We start from the raw sequence: 16,862 nt of genomic DNA on the forward strand, positions 1-16,862 counted from the left end.
ACCCACTAGGGTCCAGTGCTGTGATGGGAGAAATTTTCACATACTGAAGTATGGGGAAGTCATTCTGGCTTATACATGACCTAACTTAAGCTTTTTCTTTTTCTTTCTTTTTTCTTTCTTTTTTTTTTTTTTTTTTTTGCCATGCTGCGCAGCTTGTGGGATCTTAGTCCTCCCACCGGGGATCCAACCCGGGCCCTTGGCAGTGAAAGCACAGAGTCCTAACCACTGGACCGCCAGGGAATTCCCAACCTAACTTAAACTTTATGCTAATTAGAACAGCCTGTTTTGTGGCCTATCAAAGATGCATTGTACATCTGCTTTAACCAAGAAAGATGCATTTAGAAATCAAAATGGAGTAACAGTGGTTCAGGCATTCAAAATGGAGCCAGGTGGCCATCGCAGATGCGGTCTTAGACTCGTTCCTGCATCACTGAGAACTTGAATATTCTGAACTGTATCAGACTCAAGGACACCACCAGCCATTCTCAAAACAGTATCTGCTAGCAGCTGCCAGCTGCAACCTTCTGGTCTCAAGCTCTCCCCTTGTAACTAAGCAACCATTCTGGACCCCAACCAATCCTTGCTTAACAAGCACTCTTACTTCTCGCCAGCCCCAGTCCTGACTCTTGACAAACAATTTATGTAATTTTGTGGGTTTTGCTTTTACAAGCCTCCCTCATTTTGTGGTCCGCGGAACACAATTCAAGTGCTTCTTGAAGCCATGTCTCCTGGGCAATCGTCCTCAGTTTGGCTCAAATAAAGACTCTTTTCTATTCCTATTATAGATTGTTTATTGATTATTTCCGTGGACAGCTGTAATAATGGAAACTTTTATACGTGAAACTGTTCATACCATGGCTGCAGGTAGTTATTTGAGCACTTGAAGAGCACTGAGGAATTGAATTTTAAATTTTATTTAATTTTAATGATTTAAATTTAAATGTATGTGGCCACATGTGGCTGGTGGGTATCGTACTGAACAGCGCAGCACTAAATGGTGAGATGTAGAGGTTAGGGCAGGGCTTTCCACTCTGTGTCCCCCAAAACCTAACATGTGGACTAGTTATTTTGGGGGGCACCCTCTAGGGTCAGATTTCCTTGGTCCAAATCCCAGTTCTGGGAAACCTTGAGGAATCAACTTAATCTTCCTGTGTACCTCAGTGTTTGCATCTGTAAAATGGAGTACCATAAGGTGGCCTCACAAAAAGTTAAAACTTTTTGAATATAAGTGGAGGACAAAATGTCCATTGACACATAAATAGATAAAGATGTGGTGTACACACACACACACACACACACACACACACCCCGGAATATTACTCAGCCATAAAAAAGAATGAAATAATGCCATTTGTAGCAACATGGATGGACCTAGAGATTATCATACTGAATGAATGAAGTAAGTCAGACAGAGAAAGACTAATATCATATACTATGGCCTACATGTGGAATCTAAAAAAATGATACAAATGAACTTATTTACCGAACAGAAATAGACTCACACAGACAACAAACTTATGGTTACCAAAGGGGAAAGTGGGGGAAAGAGGAATAGATTAGGAGGTTGGGATTAACATATGCACACTACTATATATAAAATAGATAACTAACAAGGACCTACTGTATAGCACAGGAAACTATACCCAATATTTCGTAATAACCTATAAGGTAAAAGAATCTGAAAAAAAAAATGTATATAAAATGAATCACTCAGCTGTATACCTGAAACTAACATGACATTGTAAATCAACTATACTTCAATAATAAAATAAAATAAAATAAAATAAAATAAAATAAAAAATAAGTGGCAGGGCTTCCTAGGTGGCACAGTGGTTAAGAATCTGCCTGCCAATGCAGGAGATACGGGTTTGACCCCTGCTCCAGGAAGATCCCACATGCTGCGGAGCAACTAAGCCCGTGAGCCACAACTATTGAGCCCATGTGCTGCAACTACTGAAGCCCACACACCTAGAGCTTGTGCTCCGCAACAAGAGAAGCCATGGCAATGAGGAGCCCCCACTCACCACAATTAAAAAGAAAGCCTGCGCACAGCATAAAAGACCCAACACAGCCAATAAAATTAATTAGTTAATTAAGCAATTAATTAAAAAATAATAAGTGGCAGCCAAATGGACATGCATTGCATGATCTTTCCAACTTGTCCGTAGGTGTGAAACTTTTCATAATAAAAGTTGGAAAACAACATGCTAATACTATTTTACAAGACTGCTCTGAATATTCAGTGGTGCCTGGAAAGTGCTTCCCATGGTGCTTGGCACCTAAGAAACAATGGTTGCTTTTAAAAATTGAGCAAGCATTTATCCGGCAAATATCTGCTCTCCGTAAGGTGCCAGAGACAGAATCATAAAAGAAATAATAATGAAATATCAAATTGTACACTCTAAATATATGCAGTTTATTGTATGTCAACTGTATCTCAGTAAAAGTTCTTAAAAAAGAAAAAAAGAAATAATAACGTTCAGTGAGTACTTCTTAGATGCCAGGTACTGTCCTACCTGTTTTATAGGTATTGGCTCATTTTTTAAATTAAAAAAAAAATGTTTATTGAAGAGCAACAAAGTACATGAATCAAGTGTAAAGTTATATAAATTTTCTACACATTATTATTTATATTCACCTAGTAATGACTTCATGAGTCAACATATAAAATATTTATTACACCCCAGACGACTCTCTCATATCCTTTCGTGGTCAAGACGGTGCACCACCCACCCCTTGCCACAGATATAAGCACTACTTTGAGGCTCGTTTTCTTCCTGAAATTCATATAAATGGAATCATACAGAGTGCACTCATTCATCTTCTTTCCCTTAGTGTATCATCTTTGAGACTGTCCAAAATGGCATTATCTTAATATAATAAAGCTTGGTTTTGGTTAGGATGGAACTATTACTGGAAAGATAAGCACAAAACTGATGGCCAAGGTCAGTGCTCTGTTGTACTTGGCCTTCCCAGACAGACATGTGCTATCTGATGGTGCAATTCTCCCTGCCCCCATTTCCATCTAGTTTTGTTTTGAGATTATAACCACCACAAAAGCACAAAATTAAAAATAAAAAACTAGGTACTGTCCTGTTTTATATATGTGTGTGTGTGTGCATGTGTGTTTATATACATATATATATATATATATATATATATATATATATATATATATATATGTATAAGCTCATTTCAAGCCTCACAACTACTCTATGAGGCAGGTATGTTATTATTTATTTACTTTTGGTATAGTATTTTTTAAAATAAATAAATTTATTTATTTATTTATTTTATTGGCTGTGTTGGGTCTTCGTTGCTGCAGACGGGCTTTCTCTAGTTGCAGCAAGAGGGGGCTACTCTTTGTTGTGGTGCGTGGGCTCCTCATTGTGGTGGCCTCTCTTGTTGTGGAGCACGGCCTCTAGGTGCATGGGCTTCAGTAGTTGCAGCACATGGGATCTTCCTGGGGCAGAGATTGAATCCATGTCCCCTGCGTTGGCAGGCGGATTCTTAACCACTGCACCACCTAGGAAGTCAACTTTTGGTGTAGTATTGGTATTGTGTTTGACATAATTTCAGTCTTATAGAAAAGTTGTAAAAATGACACAAAGAATCCCTATATACCCTTCAACGAGATTCCCCAAAGTTAACACTTTACCACATTGGTCATTTTTTTCTATCTCTATAGAAATATTTTACTCTCTCCTGAACAGTTTGAGAGTAAGAGACAGACAGGTGACCACTCTCCCTCTAAAATACACATCAGTGTGTATTTCCTAAAAACAAAGACATTCTCTTCCATAATCATATTACATTTATGTAAATCAGGAAATTAACATCAAACATAAATTGTCTAGTTTCTGAACTTTCTTGAGATTTTTGTCAACTGCGTAAGTAGTGACTCTTGCAGCAAAAGAAAATCCTTGTTCATGCACTGCCTTTGGTTTTCAAGTCTCTTTAAATCACCTTTCATCTGGAACAGGGCCTCCATCATTCTTTGTGTTCCATGACAGCAATATTTTCGCAGAGCAGAGGCCGGTTATTTTGTAGAATGTCCCTCCGTTTGGGCTTAGCAGATGTTTCCACATGATTAGATTCAGAGTGCGCACATGTTGCCTAGACCACGGAAGCAACGCTGTGCCCTTTCTCAGTGCATTATATCAAGAGATCCGTGATGTCTGTTTGCCCCCTTACTACTGATGTTAACTTTGATCACTGAAAGTGGTGGCTGCCAGGTTTTTCCTATTTTTGTCACTGTTTCCCCCTGTGTAATTAATAAGTATCCTGTGGGGAGATAATTTGTGACCATGGAAATATCCAATATCAAATATTCAAACTTGAACCCACTAGTTTTAACATGTATTATGTATGTACAAGGGTGAGTCAAAACTTATCCGCATTCCGGCTCTGTTAAAACTTCTATAAATTCTACAGCCAGAGTGCAGATAATTTTTGACTCACCGGTCTGAGTGTGTGTGTGTGTGTGTGTGTGTGTGTGTGTGTGTGTGTACACACACGTTTGGATTTATTCTGGCCTTTTTTTTTAATGGAAGCATAGTTGATTTACTATGTTGTGATAGTTTCAGGTGTGCAGCAAAGTGATTCAGATACACACATATATATCCTTTTTCAGATAAACCGTGATTTCTTGTTCAAAGCCATATCCCCACCACTCGGCATGATATCTAACCCATGGTAAGTGTTAAATAAAAATGTATTGAGCAAACGAGTAAATGAATCAACTGTCTGTCATATCCCTCAGGTCCTAACTTCCCTCCCTTCCAGTCTTACATTCCCCTCTTCGTCATTATAATCACACTTCTGCATATACTCTCAAGCCCCTGGCTTTGTCCTATTCAAAAGACAATCTGGGGACTTCCTAGGTGGCGCGGTGGTTAAGAATCCGCCTGCCAATGCAGGGGACACGGGTTTGAGCCCTGCTCTGGGAAGATTCCACATGCCACGGAGCAACTAAGCTCATGCGCCACAACTATTGAGCCTGTGCCCTAGAGTCTGTGAGCCACAACTATTGAAGCCCACGCACCTAGAGCCTGTACTCCACAACAAAAGAAGCCACTACAATGAGCCCTCACACCACAATGAAGAGCAGCCCCCGCTCAAAGCAACTAGAGAAAGCCCGTGTGCAGCAACGAAGACCCAACACAGCCAACGAATAAATTAAATTAATTAATTAATTAATTTTAAAAAAATCTCAGTGTGGTACATCTATACAATGGAATATTACTCAGCTGTAAAAAGCAATGAAACTGGGACATTTGTAGAGACATGGATGGACCTAGAGACTGTCATACAGAGTGAAGTGAGTCAGAAAGAGAAAAACAAATATCATATATTAACACATATATGCGGAATATAGAGAAATGGTACAAATCAACCCGTCTGCAAGGCAGAAATAGAGACACAGATGTAGAGAACAAACATATGGACACCAAGTGGGGAAAGTGGGGAGGGTTGAGGGGAAAGAAGTGGGAGATTGGGATACCAAATTGTATACTCTAAATACACGCAGTTTATTGTACGTTAACTGTATCTCAATAAAAGTTCTTAAAAAAAAAAAAAGACAATCTGGGGACTTCCCTGGTGGCGCAGTGGTTAAGAATCCACTTGCCAATGTAGGGGACACAGGTTAGAGCCCTGGTCCAGGAGGATCCCACATGCTGTGGAGCAACCAAGCCCGTGCACCACAACTACTGAGCCTGCGCTCCAGAGCCCGCAAGCCACAACTACTGACCCTATGTGCCACAACAACTGAAGCCCACGCACCTAGAAGCCCATGCTCCACAACAAGAGAGGCCACTACAATGAGAAGCCAGCACACGGCAATGAAGAGTAACCCCTGCTTGCCACAGCTAGAGAAAGCCCACACGCAGCAACGAAGACTCAATGGAGCCAATTAATTAACTAATTACTTTTTAAAAAGACAATCTGCCAATATCCAACTTTCTACCCACTCAATGCTTGTACCAGAATGATGTAAGTGACCAGAGCTGGTATCAGCCAAAAACAGAATGCAGGGGGCTGAAAATAAGAAAAGAGTTTATTTGGGGTTTTAAGAATCACAATTTGGGGGACTTCCCTGGTGGTCCAGTAGTTAAGACTCTACACTTCCAATTCAGGGTGTGCGGGTTCAAACCTTGGTCAGGGACTAAGATCCCACATGCCACGCCTCGGGGCCAAATGAACAAACAAGAGAATTGCAATTTGGGAGGTACAGATTCAGGTAACCCCAAAAGAGTGTTCCAAGGAAGAGAAAAAGTCAGGGGCTCATAAAGACATAAAGACAAAAAGCCACAAGTTTGTTAAAAGTTGCCTGGTGAGAACTGTGATCCACTCTAATGAAAGTCAGAAAATATTTGTCCCTAAGGAATCACAAGTTGTTTTAGGGTAGGGATCAATAAGTAGATAGCCTGTCACGAGTCTTTTTAGGGTAGTGTCCGATAAGTATCTTGAGTTTCTAGCAAGTGATCTGATCAAAAGACCAGATTCCATCCAAGCTGAGACGCGCCTAAGTCACGCTTCCTTAGTGTCCTCCAGGCTCCATTTCAGAGAGCTCTCTTAGCAATACAAACTCCATTTTGATTTTCCTCTCACATTGGAGGAAAAATCACACAATGCTGCTGAAAAGTCTGACTATAAATGTGTGATATATAACCTCCAGTGAGCCCTTTATTCTGCCTAGAAATCAGCCTAGACTTTTCTGGTCCATACACTTGCCTGCTCTCCTGTTTCATCCCTTCTCAATGCTCCACAAAGCTCCTCCCATTCTCCCCTTGGATACTACACTAGTGAAAAATTATTCGGAATGATTAGGGACTTCTCTGGCTGTCCAGTGGTTAAGACCCCATGCTTCTACTGCAGGAGGGGCATGGGTTGGATCCCTGGTCAGGGAACTAAGGTCCCGCGAGCAGTGTGGCTCGGCCAAAGGGGGGAAAATTAGACTTCAGGGAAATGTATATGAAAATCACAATTAGATACACAACGCACCTTCCAGAATAAAATTTAAAAGACCTACTGATAACACAATACATTGCTGACAATGCAGAGTGACAGGAATTCTAACTTTAGTAAAATATTAGGAGGACAGTGAAATAGGATGGCCAATTTTGAAAAGGGTCTGGTAGGTTCTTATTAAACTAAATATTTCCCCATCCTTTGACATAGCAATTCCACTCCTAGTGTTTATGAAAGAGAAATGAAAGCCTCTGTTCATAAAAAAAAAAAAGTATACAATAGTCATACCAGCTTTATTCATAATAGCTCCAAACTGGAAACAGGTGTCCATCAATAGAAGAATGAATAAACAAACTGGGATAATACCACATTCTGCTGAGTGAAAGAAGCTTTACACAAAAGAGCATATACAGTATATTTCCAGTTAAACTAAGTTCTAAAGCTTTAGGTAGTGAGCATTTGAAACATGGCTAGTGAAAACTGAAATGTAATATAAGTACAAAACACATACGGGGGCTTCCCTGGTGGCACAGTGGTTAAGAATCCACCTGCCAATGCAGGGGACACGGGTTCGATCCCTGGTCCAGGAAGATCCCACGTGTCGCGGAGCAACTAAGCCCGTGCGCCACAACTACTGAGCCTGCGCTCTATAGCCCGCAAGCCACAACTATTGAGCCCATGTGCCACAACTACTGAAGCCTGCACACCTAGAGCCTGTGCTCCGCAACAAGAGAAGCCACCGCAGTGAGAAGCCCACTCACTGCAACAAAGAGTAGCCCCTTATGCTCTGAAACTAGAGAAAGCCGGTGCGCAGCATTGAAGGGCAGAAGGGATTACTGGGTGTCCTGTCTAGCACGCCTTTCCAGGTTAGCTCCACCTTTCGCTATCTTCAACTATGATATAATACTAAACTGATAGCGACATTAAAGATTCCTGCCTGGCGGAATACAGTTGATTATTTCCCTCTGGTTGTTGACCATTTCAACATCCTCTTATAAATTTATTTCAGCACTCTTTTTTTTTTCTTATTTTATTTTATTTAATCTTTGTTGGAGTATAATTGCTTTACACTATTGTGTCAGTTTCTGCTGTACAACAAAGTGAAAGAGCCACATGTGTACATATATCCCCATATTCCCTCCCTTTTGAGCCTCCCTCCCAACCTCCCTGTCTCACCCCTTTAGGTCTTCACAAAGCATCAAGCTGGTCTCCCTGTGCTCTGTATTAGCTTCCCACTAGCCATCTATTTTACATTTGGTAGTGTGTATATGCGATGCTACTCTCTCACTACGTCCCAGATTCCCCTCCCCTCAGTGTCCTCAAGTCCGTTCTCTACGTCTGCATCTCTATTCCTACCCTGCCACTAGGTTCATTTCAGCACTCTTGATCACCTACATGCATGTATTCTTGGAAACCTCCTTTGAACCCGTTGAAACATTTTACGGGTCCCTCATTCATGAATGAGTTAAATAAAATCTTTGACACATGTTCATCTTGCATCTGTGTAAATGCTGATATTATGTTTTTAAAAACATTATCCTTCAACACCTGCTTCCCCACCTTGGAACTTCCTCCAAAGATTAGAAAACACCCTCAGGGAGTGAGAGGTGATAAAAAGAGGATTTGCAGCCTCAGTACCCTCAGAAACTCAGGAGTCCTCTGACTTACACCACCAAGATGGCAAAAAACAGACTCAGTTACTTCCAAAGAGTGTAACATGCTGCTTAGCAGGTCCTGCTTGTCAAAGCAAAAACTGCACGGGACAGGTTAAATAGGCAAGAGGTCTTCATTCAAAGTTATTCCAATAAGATACAGAGACCAGAACTCAGTCTGAAGGCTGAAACACAAGGCAGTTGGGTTTTTAAGAACTGGGGTGGGGAGTGGGGGTCGTAGGTCACCTGTGTTTGCTAATTGACTTCACCCAAAGGAAAAAAGAAACTTTCTTGCATCCTCAGGACAAGGGGTAGTTTCACAGCTTGGAGAAAGGGGCCCCACTGAAGTCAGGCTTCTAGAGAAACTGGGAGGTAGAGGTGCTTATCTCCTTTGATGTTTATATTTAGAAGAGATAGTTCCCAGGTCCTTGTGAAAGGCATTTCCTGGGTTGTAAAACTGGCAAGAGGCTTTAAAAGAGATTTATATACATCTCAAAAGGGCAGAGAAAGAATTTACCATGACAAGTTTTCTAAAGAAACAGGAGGTCTGGGGCATGTGTGGTTAGGCCATCTGGATTCTGGAAGGGACCTGGGTGAGAGGGAACACATGGTTTCGAGACAAGAACAAGTCTATCTAATGTTTAGTTAACCTGAGGGAGAAGTTACAGCCCTCTTGGTCATGCTCTATAAGGCTGGTCTGCCTGGGTTCCCATTTGGACTCCACTGCTTATTAGCTGGATGACCTGAGGCAAGTTACTCAACCTCTCTGGGCCTGGTTTCCTTATTTTTATAAAAAGCAGACGATTAATACTTAACTCATAGGATGGTTGTGTAGATTCAATCTGTTAACACAAGTAGAGCATTTAAACCAGTACCTATCACATAAATATATTACCTGCTGTGGGTTAAATTACTTTACCGTTCTGAGCCTGTGTTTCCCTAATCACCCCATCTGAGAATTTATACGGAAAATTAAATGAGATGATGGATGCAAACAACCTTAGTCCAAGCCTGGCATCTGCTAAGACTTTTCTTTTAATACTTTTTTTTTTTTTTTTTGGCTGCATTGGGTCTTAGTTGCAGCATGTGGGATCTTTCATTGGACTTAGTTGCCCTGGGTCATGGGGGATCTTAGTTCCCTGACCAGGGATCAAATTGGCATCCCCTGTATTGCAAGGTGGATTCTTAACCACTGGACCACCAGGGAAGTCCCTGGTAAGACTGTTTTAAAGGACTAACATTCCCGTAACTATAGTTACTATTACTGATACTGGTTTGTTGCTTAGGCTCTTATTCCCTATTTTGTTACTATAATCTCTATTTACTGTTATTTTATTAACACACTACTCGCTATTATGAATGGTAATATCAGCGGTATTTTTTTTTTCCACATGGCGCAGCTTGCGAGATGGTATTTCCTGGACCAGGGATCAAACCCAGGCCACAGCAGTGAAAGCAGGGAGTCCTAACCACTGGACCGCCAGCGAATTCCCAGTATTACTATTATTACCTCACCATTCTGGTCCCCTGGGCTCCCTCCGTCAAGCCGTCCCAAAGCCTGACAGGGTCTCTCTTTCCTAAGTCAGCCTTTTCCTCCCTGGGCGCCCAAGCTTTCATCTGATTGGAGGAGACGGTGGTGGGGCTCAGGCCCCAAGTCCCCAATAGGAAGCAAAGACTGACAGCAGCACCCGCGAGCCCTTTGGACAGGTGAGACGCGGTGGACAAGCCGCTGAATGTCTTTCCCCGCCCCCCCCCCCCCATCGGTAAGCTATTTTTTAATACAATTTTTAAAGGTTGCTTTCCATTTACAGTTATTTTAAAAAAATATTGGTTATATTCCCCTTGTTGTACAATGATTCTTAAGAAACCAGACAGATGGCAAAGTGGGTGGGGCCTGAGGACGGTGTACAAACCGGTGACATAAAGTTGCGCTCTGCTCCCAAGCGTTGCTGAGTTCCATTCACCCCTCCACACTGCTCAATGGTCTCGCCCGGTCTCCCCCTCACCAGTGGGATCGCCCATAAGCATGGCTAAACCTCCCCAGGAGAAAAGCTTTCAAACCCGATGTTCCCCAGGTCTGTGACTCCAGATCTGTTTCTCCATCTCGGTCTTGGCATTCCCACCCTAGCTCAGCTTCAAGAGGTTAGTGTCAGCAATGAGGTCGAGATAATTCCTTTGGAACACTATACAAAGTAACTGAACTTTTATTGAAGCCTTTATGTGCCAGACATTGACCACACGGAGGCATAAGGCACGGGTCCCTGCCCTTGAGGAGCTCACAGTCTAGAAAAGAAGACAAAGAAGATGCCAAAAAACAATTCCCACAAAATGGAGGGGCAGGGGGCGGAGCCATCAGACCCCACCTCTCCTAGTCCAGGCTGGCTGTGAAAAAGTGAATAGAAAGCTTATCACGGTCTCTCCCACCTTCCTTGGGACAGCTCTGACTTCCCTCTGTCCCAGGCACCAGGAGGACCGGGGAGAGACAAAGATGAGGGGGATACAGTGGCTGCCCTCAAAAAGCTAGAACACTCCGGCAGGATATGTACAATGGTAACTTTATGTCCCGAAGCCGCAAACCAGTGCAGCAAAAGCTGGGGAGAATAGGGGCTGGGCCAGCCCAGTCCAGTGGTGGGAAAGGGAGCAACGGGAAGGAAGGGTACCCAGGGCTAAGGAAGTAGGGCAAGAGGTGGAGAAGCTCATAGGAGGGTGCCAGCAGCCACAGCCAACAGAAGAGCCGCCCACCCCGCCAAAGGCGCTGCAGAGCCTTTATTATAGGTGTGATCTCTTACGGGATACTGCCCCATATGCCTGCGGTCCTGGTGGCCACTAGCACCTCCAGCCGAGCTAGATTCCTCTTCCTGGGAGGTCTCGGGTTCCACCTCTTGTGGAGTAGTCTGGCTGCTCAGGGCTGCCGTGGGTTTGGTGGTGGAGGTGGAGGTTGGGGCTGGGGTGGTTTGGGGGGCAGAGGTGGAAGATGGGGCTGCGGTGGAAGTACTGACAGAGTTGGCTGGGGCCAGAGTGGTGGACCGGAGAGGGGGCAGCAGGACAAGGGGCGGGAATCGAGGGGAGAAGTAGGTCCTGTTGCGGAGGTCCGAGTTACAGCGGGACCCCTGGCAGCAGGAACCGCTGAGTGTGAATCCTGGACCTGTCGCCGAATCCCGGGTGCAGAACTCATCCTGGATGCAGCCCCGAACAGGCATGGACACAGTCACATTAGCTGCAGGAGGGAGACACAGGTAGGTCTGTGGTTGGAGGGAGTGGGTAGGCACAGCCAGAAAGAAACTACAGGGCAAGACAAACGCAAGAACACCCAAAACAGAGGACAGAAGGGCTCTGCATCCATTAATCCCAAAGTCTCAATTCGGGCCCCACTTTGAGAAACACTGTCCCACGGTCTTTGGCACATGGTGGACCACATTTCCCATAGTACTTTGAGAGGAAAAATGTATAGGATGAACTACAAGACCCACAATGCCTTGGAAAAATGGTTTGAACTGGGATACAACACCTCTGGCAGAACATTGCCTCCCTCTCCCTCTCCCCATCCCCCACCCCACTCCCACCAAAATTCAGTCTTGGAGTCAGAACTACATCTCCCATAACGCACCTGGCATAGGATGGAATTTGAAGAACACCCCCATGGTTCCCTGAAGCAGAGGCCAGGAGGCTGAACTACACCTCTCCTAATACTTTCGAGACAAGTGGGGACACTAACCCTTGAGTTTTAAGGAGTCAGAACTAGATTCCCCACGATGCCTGGGCAGAAGCTTGGAGGCTTAAATACATTTCCCTTGCACATCCTCCCATTCTGCACTTGGCAGGCCTCTACGAAAATAGATTTCCCCCAAATCTCTAGGACGAAAGCATTCCTATTCCCGTGCTACCCTCCGAATAGGACTACATTTCTCATGATGCTCTAGGACAAGCCACGAACTTAGGCCCACAGTTCCCAGAATGCCCTGAGGTGGGGGAAGGGCTACCTACCACCCATGAGGCCTCAGAAAGGCTACCGCGGACTTCCTAGGTGGCGCAGTGGTTAAGAATCCGCCTGCCAATGCAGGGGACATGGGTTCGAGCCCTGCTCTGGGAAGATTCCACATGCCACAGAGCAACTAAGCCTGTGTGCCACAACTATTGAGCCTGCGCTCTAGAGCCCGTGAGCCACAACTATTGAGCCCACATGCCTAGAGCCTGTGCTCCACAACAAGAGAAGCCACTACAATGAGGAGCCCGCACACCACAATGAAGAGTAGCCCCCGCTCTCAGCAACTAGAGAAAGCCTGTGTGCAGCAATGAAAATCCAACACAGCCAAAAAAATAAATTAAAAAAAAAAAAAGGCTACCGCAGCCCGTGCAGGCCCGGTGCTTCGGAGCTCGCTTACCTGCCGTCAAGGTGACGTTGCCGTCGAAACAGCCCTTGTAGAAGTGGTCGCTGGCGTTGTAGCAGCTCACGACGGGCGGCGCCGTACCCTGGCACTCCTTGCGGCTCAGCCCCACGCAGCTGTAGCACTCGGCGCCATTGGGCTCATAGGCACTCTCATTGCCTGCGAGGGGGCCGGGGAGGGAGGAAGGGGTCGAGGGGGTTCAGGAAGCACGGCTCTGCTCCGCGTCCCTCCAGCCCACGTCTCCGCCCCTCGACGGACACGCGGCTCAGCCTCTAACCCCGCCCCCGGGAGTGGCCCCGCCCCCAGCCCCTGCGGAGTCCTCCCGCCTCCAGCTTGCGACCGCCCCTAGCCGCTCAGCCCAGGTGTGGCTCCGCCCCTTGGCCTGCGGCCCCTCCCCCACCTACCTGCGGGGTTGAGCTCTCGCGAGGTGAGGTTGAGTTTCGCGTTGCATCGGTCCTGGGAGCACTGCTGCAGCTGGATGAAGGCCAGAATCCCGTGCAGGTCCAGTCCGCGGTCATTCTTGCCGGGGAGTCCCGAACCGCAGCCCCGCACTGCCACCGAGAACTGCCCGTGGACTGCGGAGAGGGGAGGGGCGGGGTCAGAGGGGCGGGGCCTCGAATAGACCAACCACAGAGGCTAGGCCAGAGTGGGAGGGCGGGGGCTCAGAAATAGCCGACCCGAGGGGAAAAGCACAGCTGACCGAGGCGGGGGAAGCTGAAACAGCTGAGTCTGAGGGGACAGACCAGCTGACAGACACTGGACACAGTCGACGGGGGAGGGCCAAGAGAGGAGCTAAGACGGGGCACGACCATAGAGAGTCGGAACCGCAGAAAGCAACATCAGAAGGAACTGAGACTGACAAAAAAGCCACAGGATCAGAGCCAGAGGGGCGGGTCAGAGAGGCGGAGCCTCAGCCTAGGGAATTTAGGAGAAGACCTCTAGAGGGATCTCCATCACCAAGGGCCCCAACTGGATGGGAGAGTCTCGGATGGACAGAATTCTGGCAGGGACAGAAGAGGGTAGGGAAGTCTCAGTGGTCCATGGGGGAAATGGATAGGGTGTACCCTTGAAGGAGACGAGGTCCTAGATCTGGGTTCTCCCAGTTCACCCCACCCATGCGCAACTCTCAGTCCTCACCCCTCTAAGCCCTAATGGCGTGGTTGTGTTGAAGGGCCCAGGCCAGGCTGAAAGGGAAGAATGAGGCTGCGTTCAAGGGGATGTGGCCAAATTCGGGGTGGGGGGATTATAAGGAGGCGGGACCCGGATGGAGGAGCGTGAAGGGGTACCAAGCACCAGGAGGCCCCACTCACTCGTCTCCACCGCCCCCACGGCCTCTGTGCAGACGTCCAAGCCTGGCGCGCACTTCACCGTCTTAGTCTTCTGCGGAGAGCATCCGTCATCAGCTTTCTGCACGCAGCTGTAACACTCCAGGGCCTGTGTCCCTGGGGGTGCAGAGGCAGGTAGAACTGAGCGATCCCTGCTGAAGCCTCCTCCCACAAAGGAGAAATAGTCCTTCCCACTCCCTCTGTCCCTGCGCAATCCTATTCCACATCCTTTTTCCAGGGCAGGGGTAAGGAAAACCTCGCCAGAAATCTGAGGCCGAGAGATACATTGTGTCCCTTTCTTTCAAGCGCCCTATGCCTACAGTGCGAGCATCTTTCCCACAGCCCCTTATGCCCAAGGCAGGGGATCCATGCCATGGACGGGGGACTCCTTCCTACAGTTCTCCACTCAGGATGGGAGAATTTTACCCACAGTCAAGTCGGCTTAGTAAGGGATCCCTTCCCCAGGCGCCGTCTGCTCAGAATGGAAGAAATTTTCCCACAGTCCCACAGGGCAGGAATCCTTCCCACAGTCCCCTCTGCCCAGGGTAGGGAACCCTTCCCACAGCCCCCCCCCCCCCACACACACACCGAGGCTGATGATCTTTCCCACAACCCCTCTGCTCAGGATGGGAGATCCTTCCCGCAGCCCTCTCTGTAGAGCTCCCACTCTAACCCCCTCCACCCCCTTCCAGCAGCAGACTCACCTTCTCGAAGCAGCAGAGGCAGCAGCAGCAGCCAGCCTGTTGTCCAGATCGCTGTCCGGCAGCCTGCTTTCCTGGCGGGGTCCATGGTTCCGTCCTGCTCTCTCGGCTTCCCCCCTAGGTGTGCCGCCTCCCAACCCAGGCCCTCTTACCTGAACCAAGGATGAGTAACCTCCCTCCAGGCAACCCTGGCCTTGCCCAACCGGGCCAAGTCAGCGTCCGCGGTGGGGTGCGACACCCGCCCCTGGGTGTGTCACCTACAGCTGCCAAGGAGGGAAAGGGCGGGAGTCCAAGTTCCCTGACGATTCCCTGGAGAAAGTCTGTGTGTTTAAGGGAGGGTGGGGACCGTAGAGGGGAGAGAACTGAGGTTCACAGAGAGGGTCTACTCAACACTGGGCACTCAGTAAATACTGAATGAGTGCAGGTTTTGGGCCAGGTGATGCTGGAAACTAAACAGAACCCGTGCTGGTCCTGGCAGATCTCACAGTCTGTGCGACAGATATTAATCAAATCATCACACACATTGTTATTTACAGCGAGGACAATGAACGAAGAAGTGTAGGGAGCTACAAGGAGGTGTGGAGTCTAGAAGTGGGTGCTGGTCAACGAAGCGTCCCCGAGGATGTAAATCATCGAGTTTTGCCTTGTGATCTCAAAGACTTAGAGGTTTAGCCGGTGAAGCAGGTCGGGATGCGGGCAGAGCACATTGCAAAGCAGAGGCAGCAGCATGTGCAAAGCCCTCGGTGGGAAGCAGCAAGGACCATTCAAACACAGAGAGGGGAGCAGTGTACCTGGAGCTCAGAAGGTGAGGGGAGTGAGGGGGAAACTAAGGCAGAAGAGCCAGGCAGGGGTCAGACCGTTCTGGGCATTCCAGGCCCCAAGGAGGTTTGAATTAATTCTGAGAAAGATGGAGAATGTTTCAGGGGGTCTAAATCAGCTTAGGGACACAATCAGATTTGCTTTTTCACCTATCCATCCAGCAAGTGATGCAAAAACTTATCAAGAAGTGAATTCACTAATCCCAGGGATTTACACAGCAATGAAAACAGGCCTGGGTGGCAACGTGAGTCTCAAAAATTGTAGGTTGAGCTCAAGAAACCTTAAACAAATAAAAGATACCATGTGACTCCATTTCTATGAAGTTCTAGAGCAGGCAAAGCTCATCGGTGGTGATAGAAATCAGAATATGGGTTACTTTGGGGAAGGCATTGCCCCAAAGGAGTACTAGTAAGGAGCCCCTCCGTCTTCATCTGGGTGGTAGTTACGCATGTAACTACGAATACGTAAAGAATCACAGAGCCCTATGCCATTCATTTATGCACTTCACTGAATGTACACTATTCTTACAAAAAGAAAGGGGGGGGGCGGGGGGATGCCACTGTGACCTCTATAAAAAAGGAAAAGACTGTAGAAGGGACAAGAGAAGGCCAGGAGACCAGGAGACCAGGGAGGGAGCAGGGCAGTCCCCTGGGTAAGAAAGAGAGCAACAGCCCCTCATGGCTGGGAGCTGACTGGTACTCACAGCAAGGCCTGGGTGCTCTGTTGCACCCCTGCACCAACACAGATGAGGCCACACTGTGACCTCGATGGAGTAAGACACAATCAGGACCACTGCCTCCCATGTCTGAACACAGAAACAAATGAGAACACTGTGCAAACCACAAAATGACTAAGCATCCCTATATATAAGCTAATATAAGAGACTACTTATATACTATTTATATTATTATTTAAGCTACAGCTTTAATCTTGCTTTTGTCTCCTGACTCACAGGTAAGATTTACCTATGGCAAGAAAAGTAACGGCTGTGTTCATAAAGATTTTATC

At 46.7% G+C, this 16,862-nt stretch overlaps 1 protein-coding gene across 1 annotated transcript; it reads right to left on the reverse strand.

Moving 5' to 3' along the window:
• Positions 1–10,812: 10,812 nt before the first annotated feature.
• Positions 10,813–15,197, reverse strand: LYPD3 (LY6/PLAUR domain containing 3). Its single transcript, XM_057711074.1, has 5 exons — positions 15,039–15,197; positions 14,320–14,451; positions 13,414–13,584; positions 13,007–13,168; positions 10,813–11,841 (listed from the first exon to the last, which is right to left on the reverse strand). The coding sequence occupies exons 1-5, from the start codon at positions 15,121–15,123 to the stop codon at positions 11,321–11,323; spliced, it is 1,071 nt and encodes a 356-aa protein (XP_057567057.1). The 5' UTR covers positions 15,124–15,197; the 3' UTR covers positions 10,813–11,320.
• Between the last annotated feature and the right edge of the window lie 1,665 nt (positions 15,198–16,862).

This window comes from Hippopotamus amphibius, chromosome 16 (genome assembly GCF_030028045.1).
Source record: "Hippopotamus amphibius kiboko isolate mHipAmp2 chromosome 16, mHipAmp2.hap2, whole genome shotgun sequence".
Classification (NCBI taxonomy): domain Eukaryota; kingdom Metazoa; phylum Chordata; class Mammalia; order Artiodactyla; family Hippopotamidae; genus Hippopotamus; species Hippopotamus amphibius.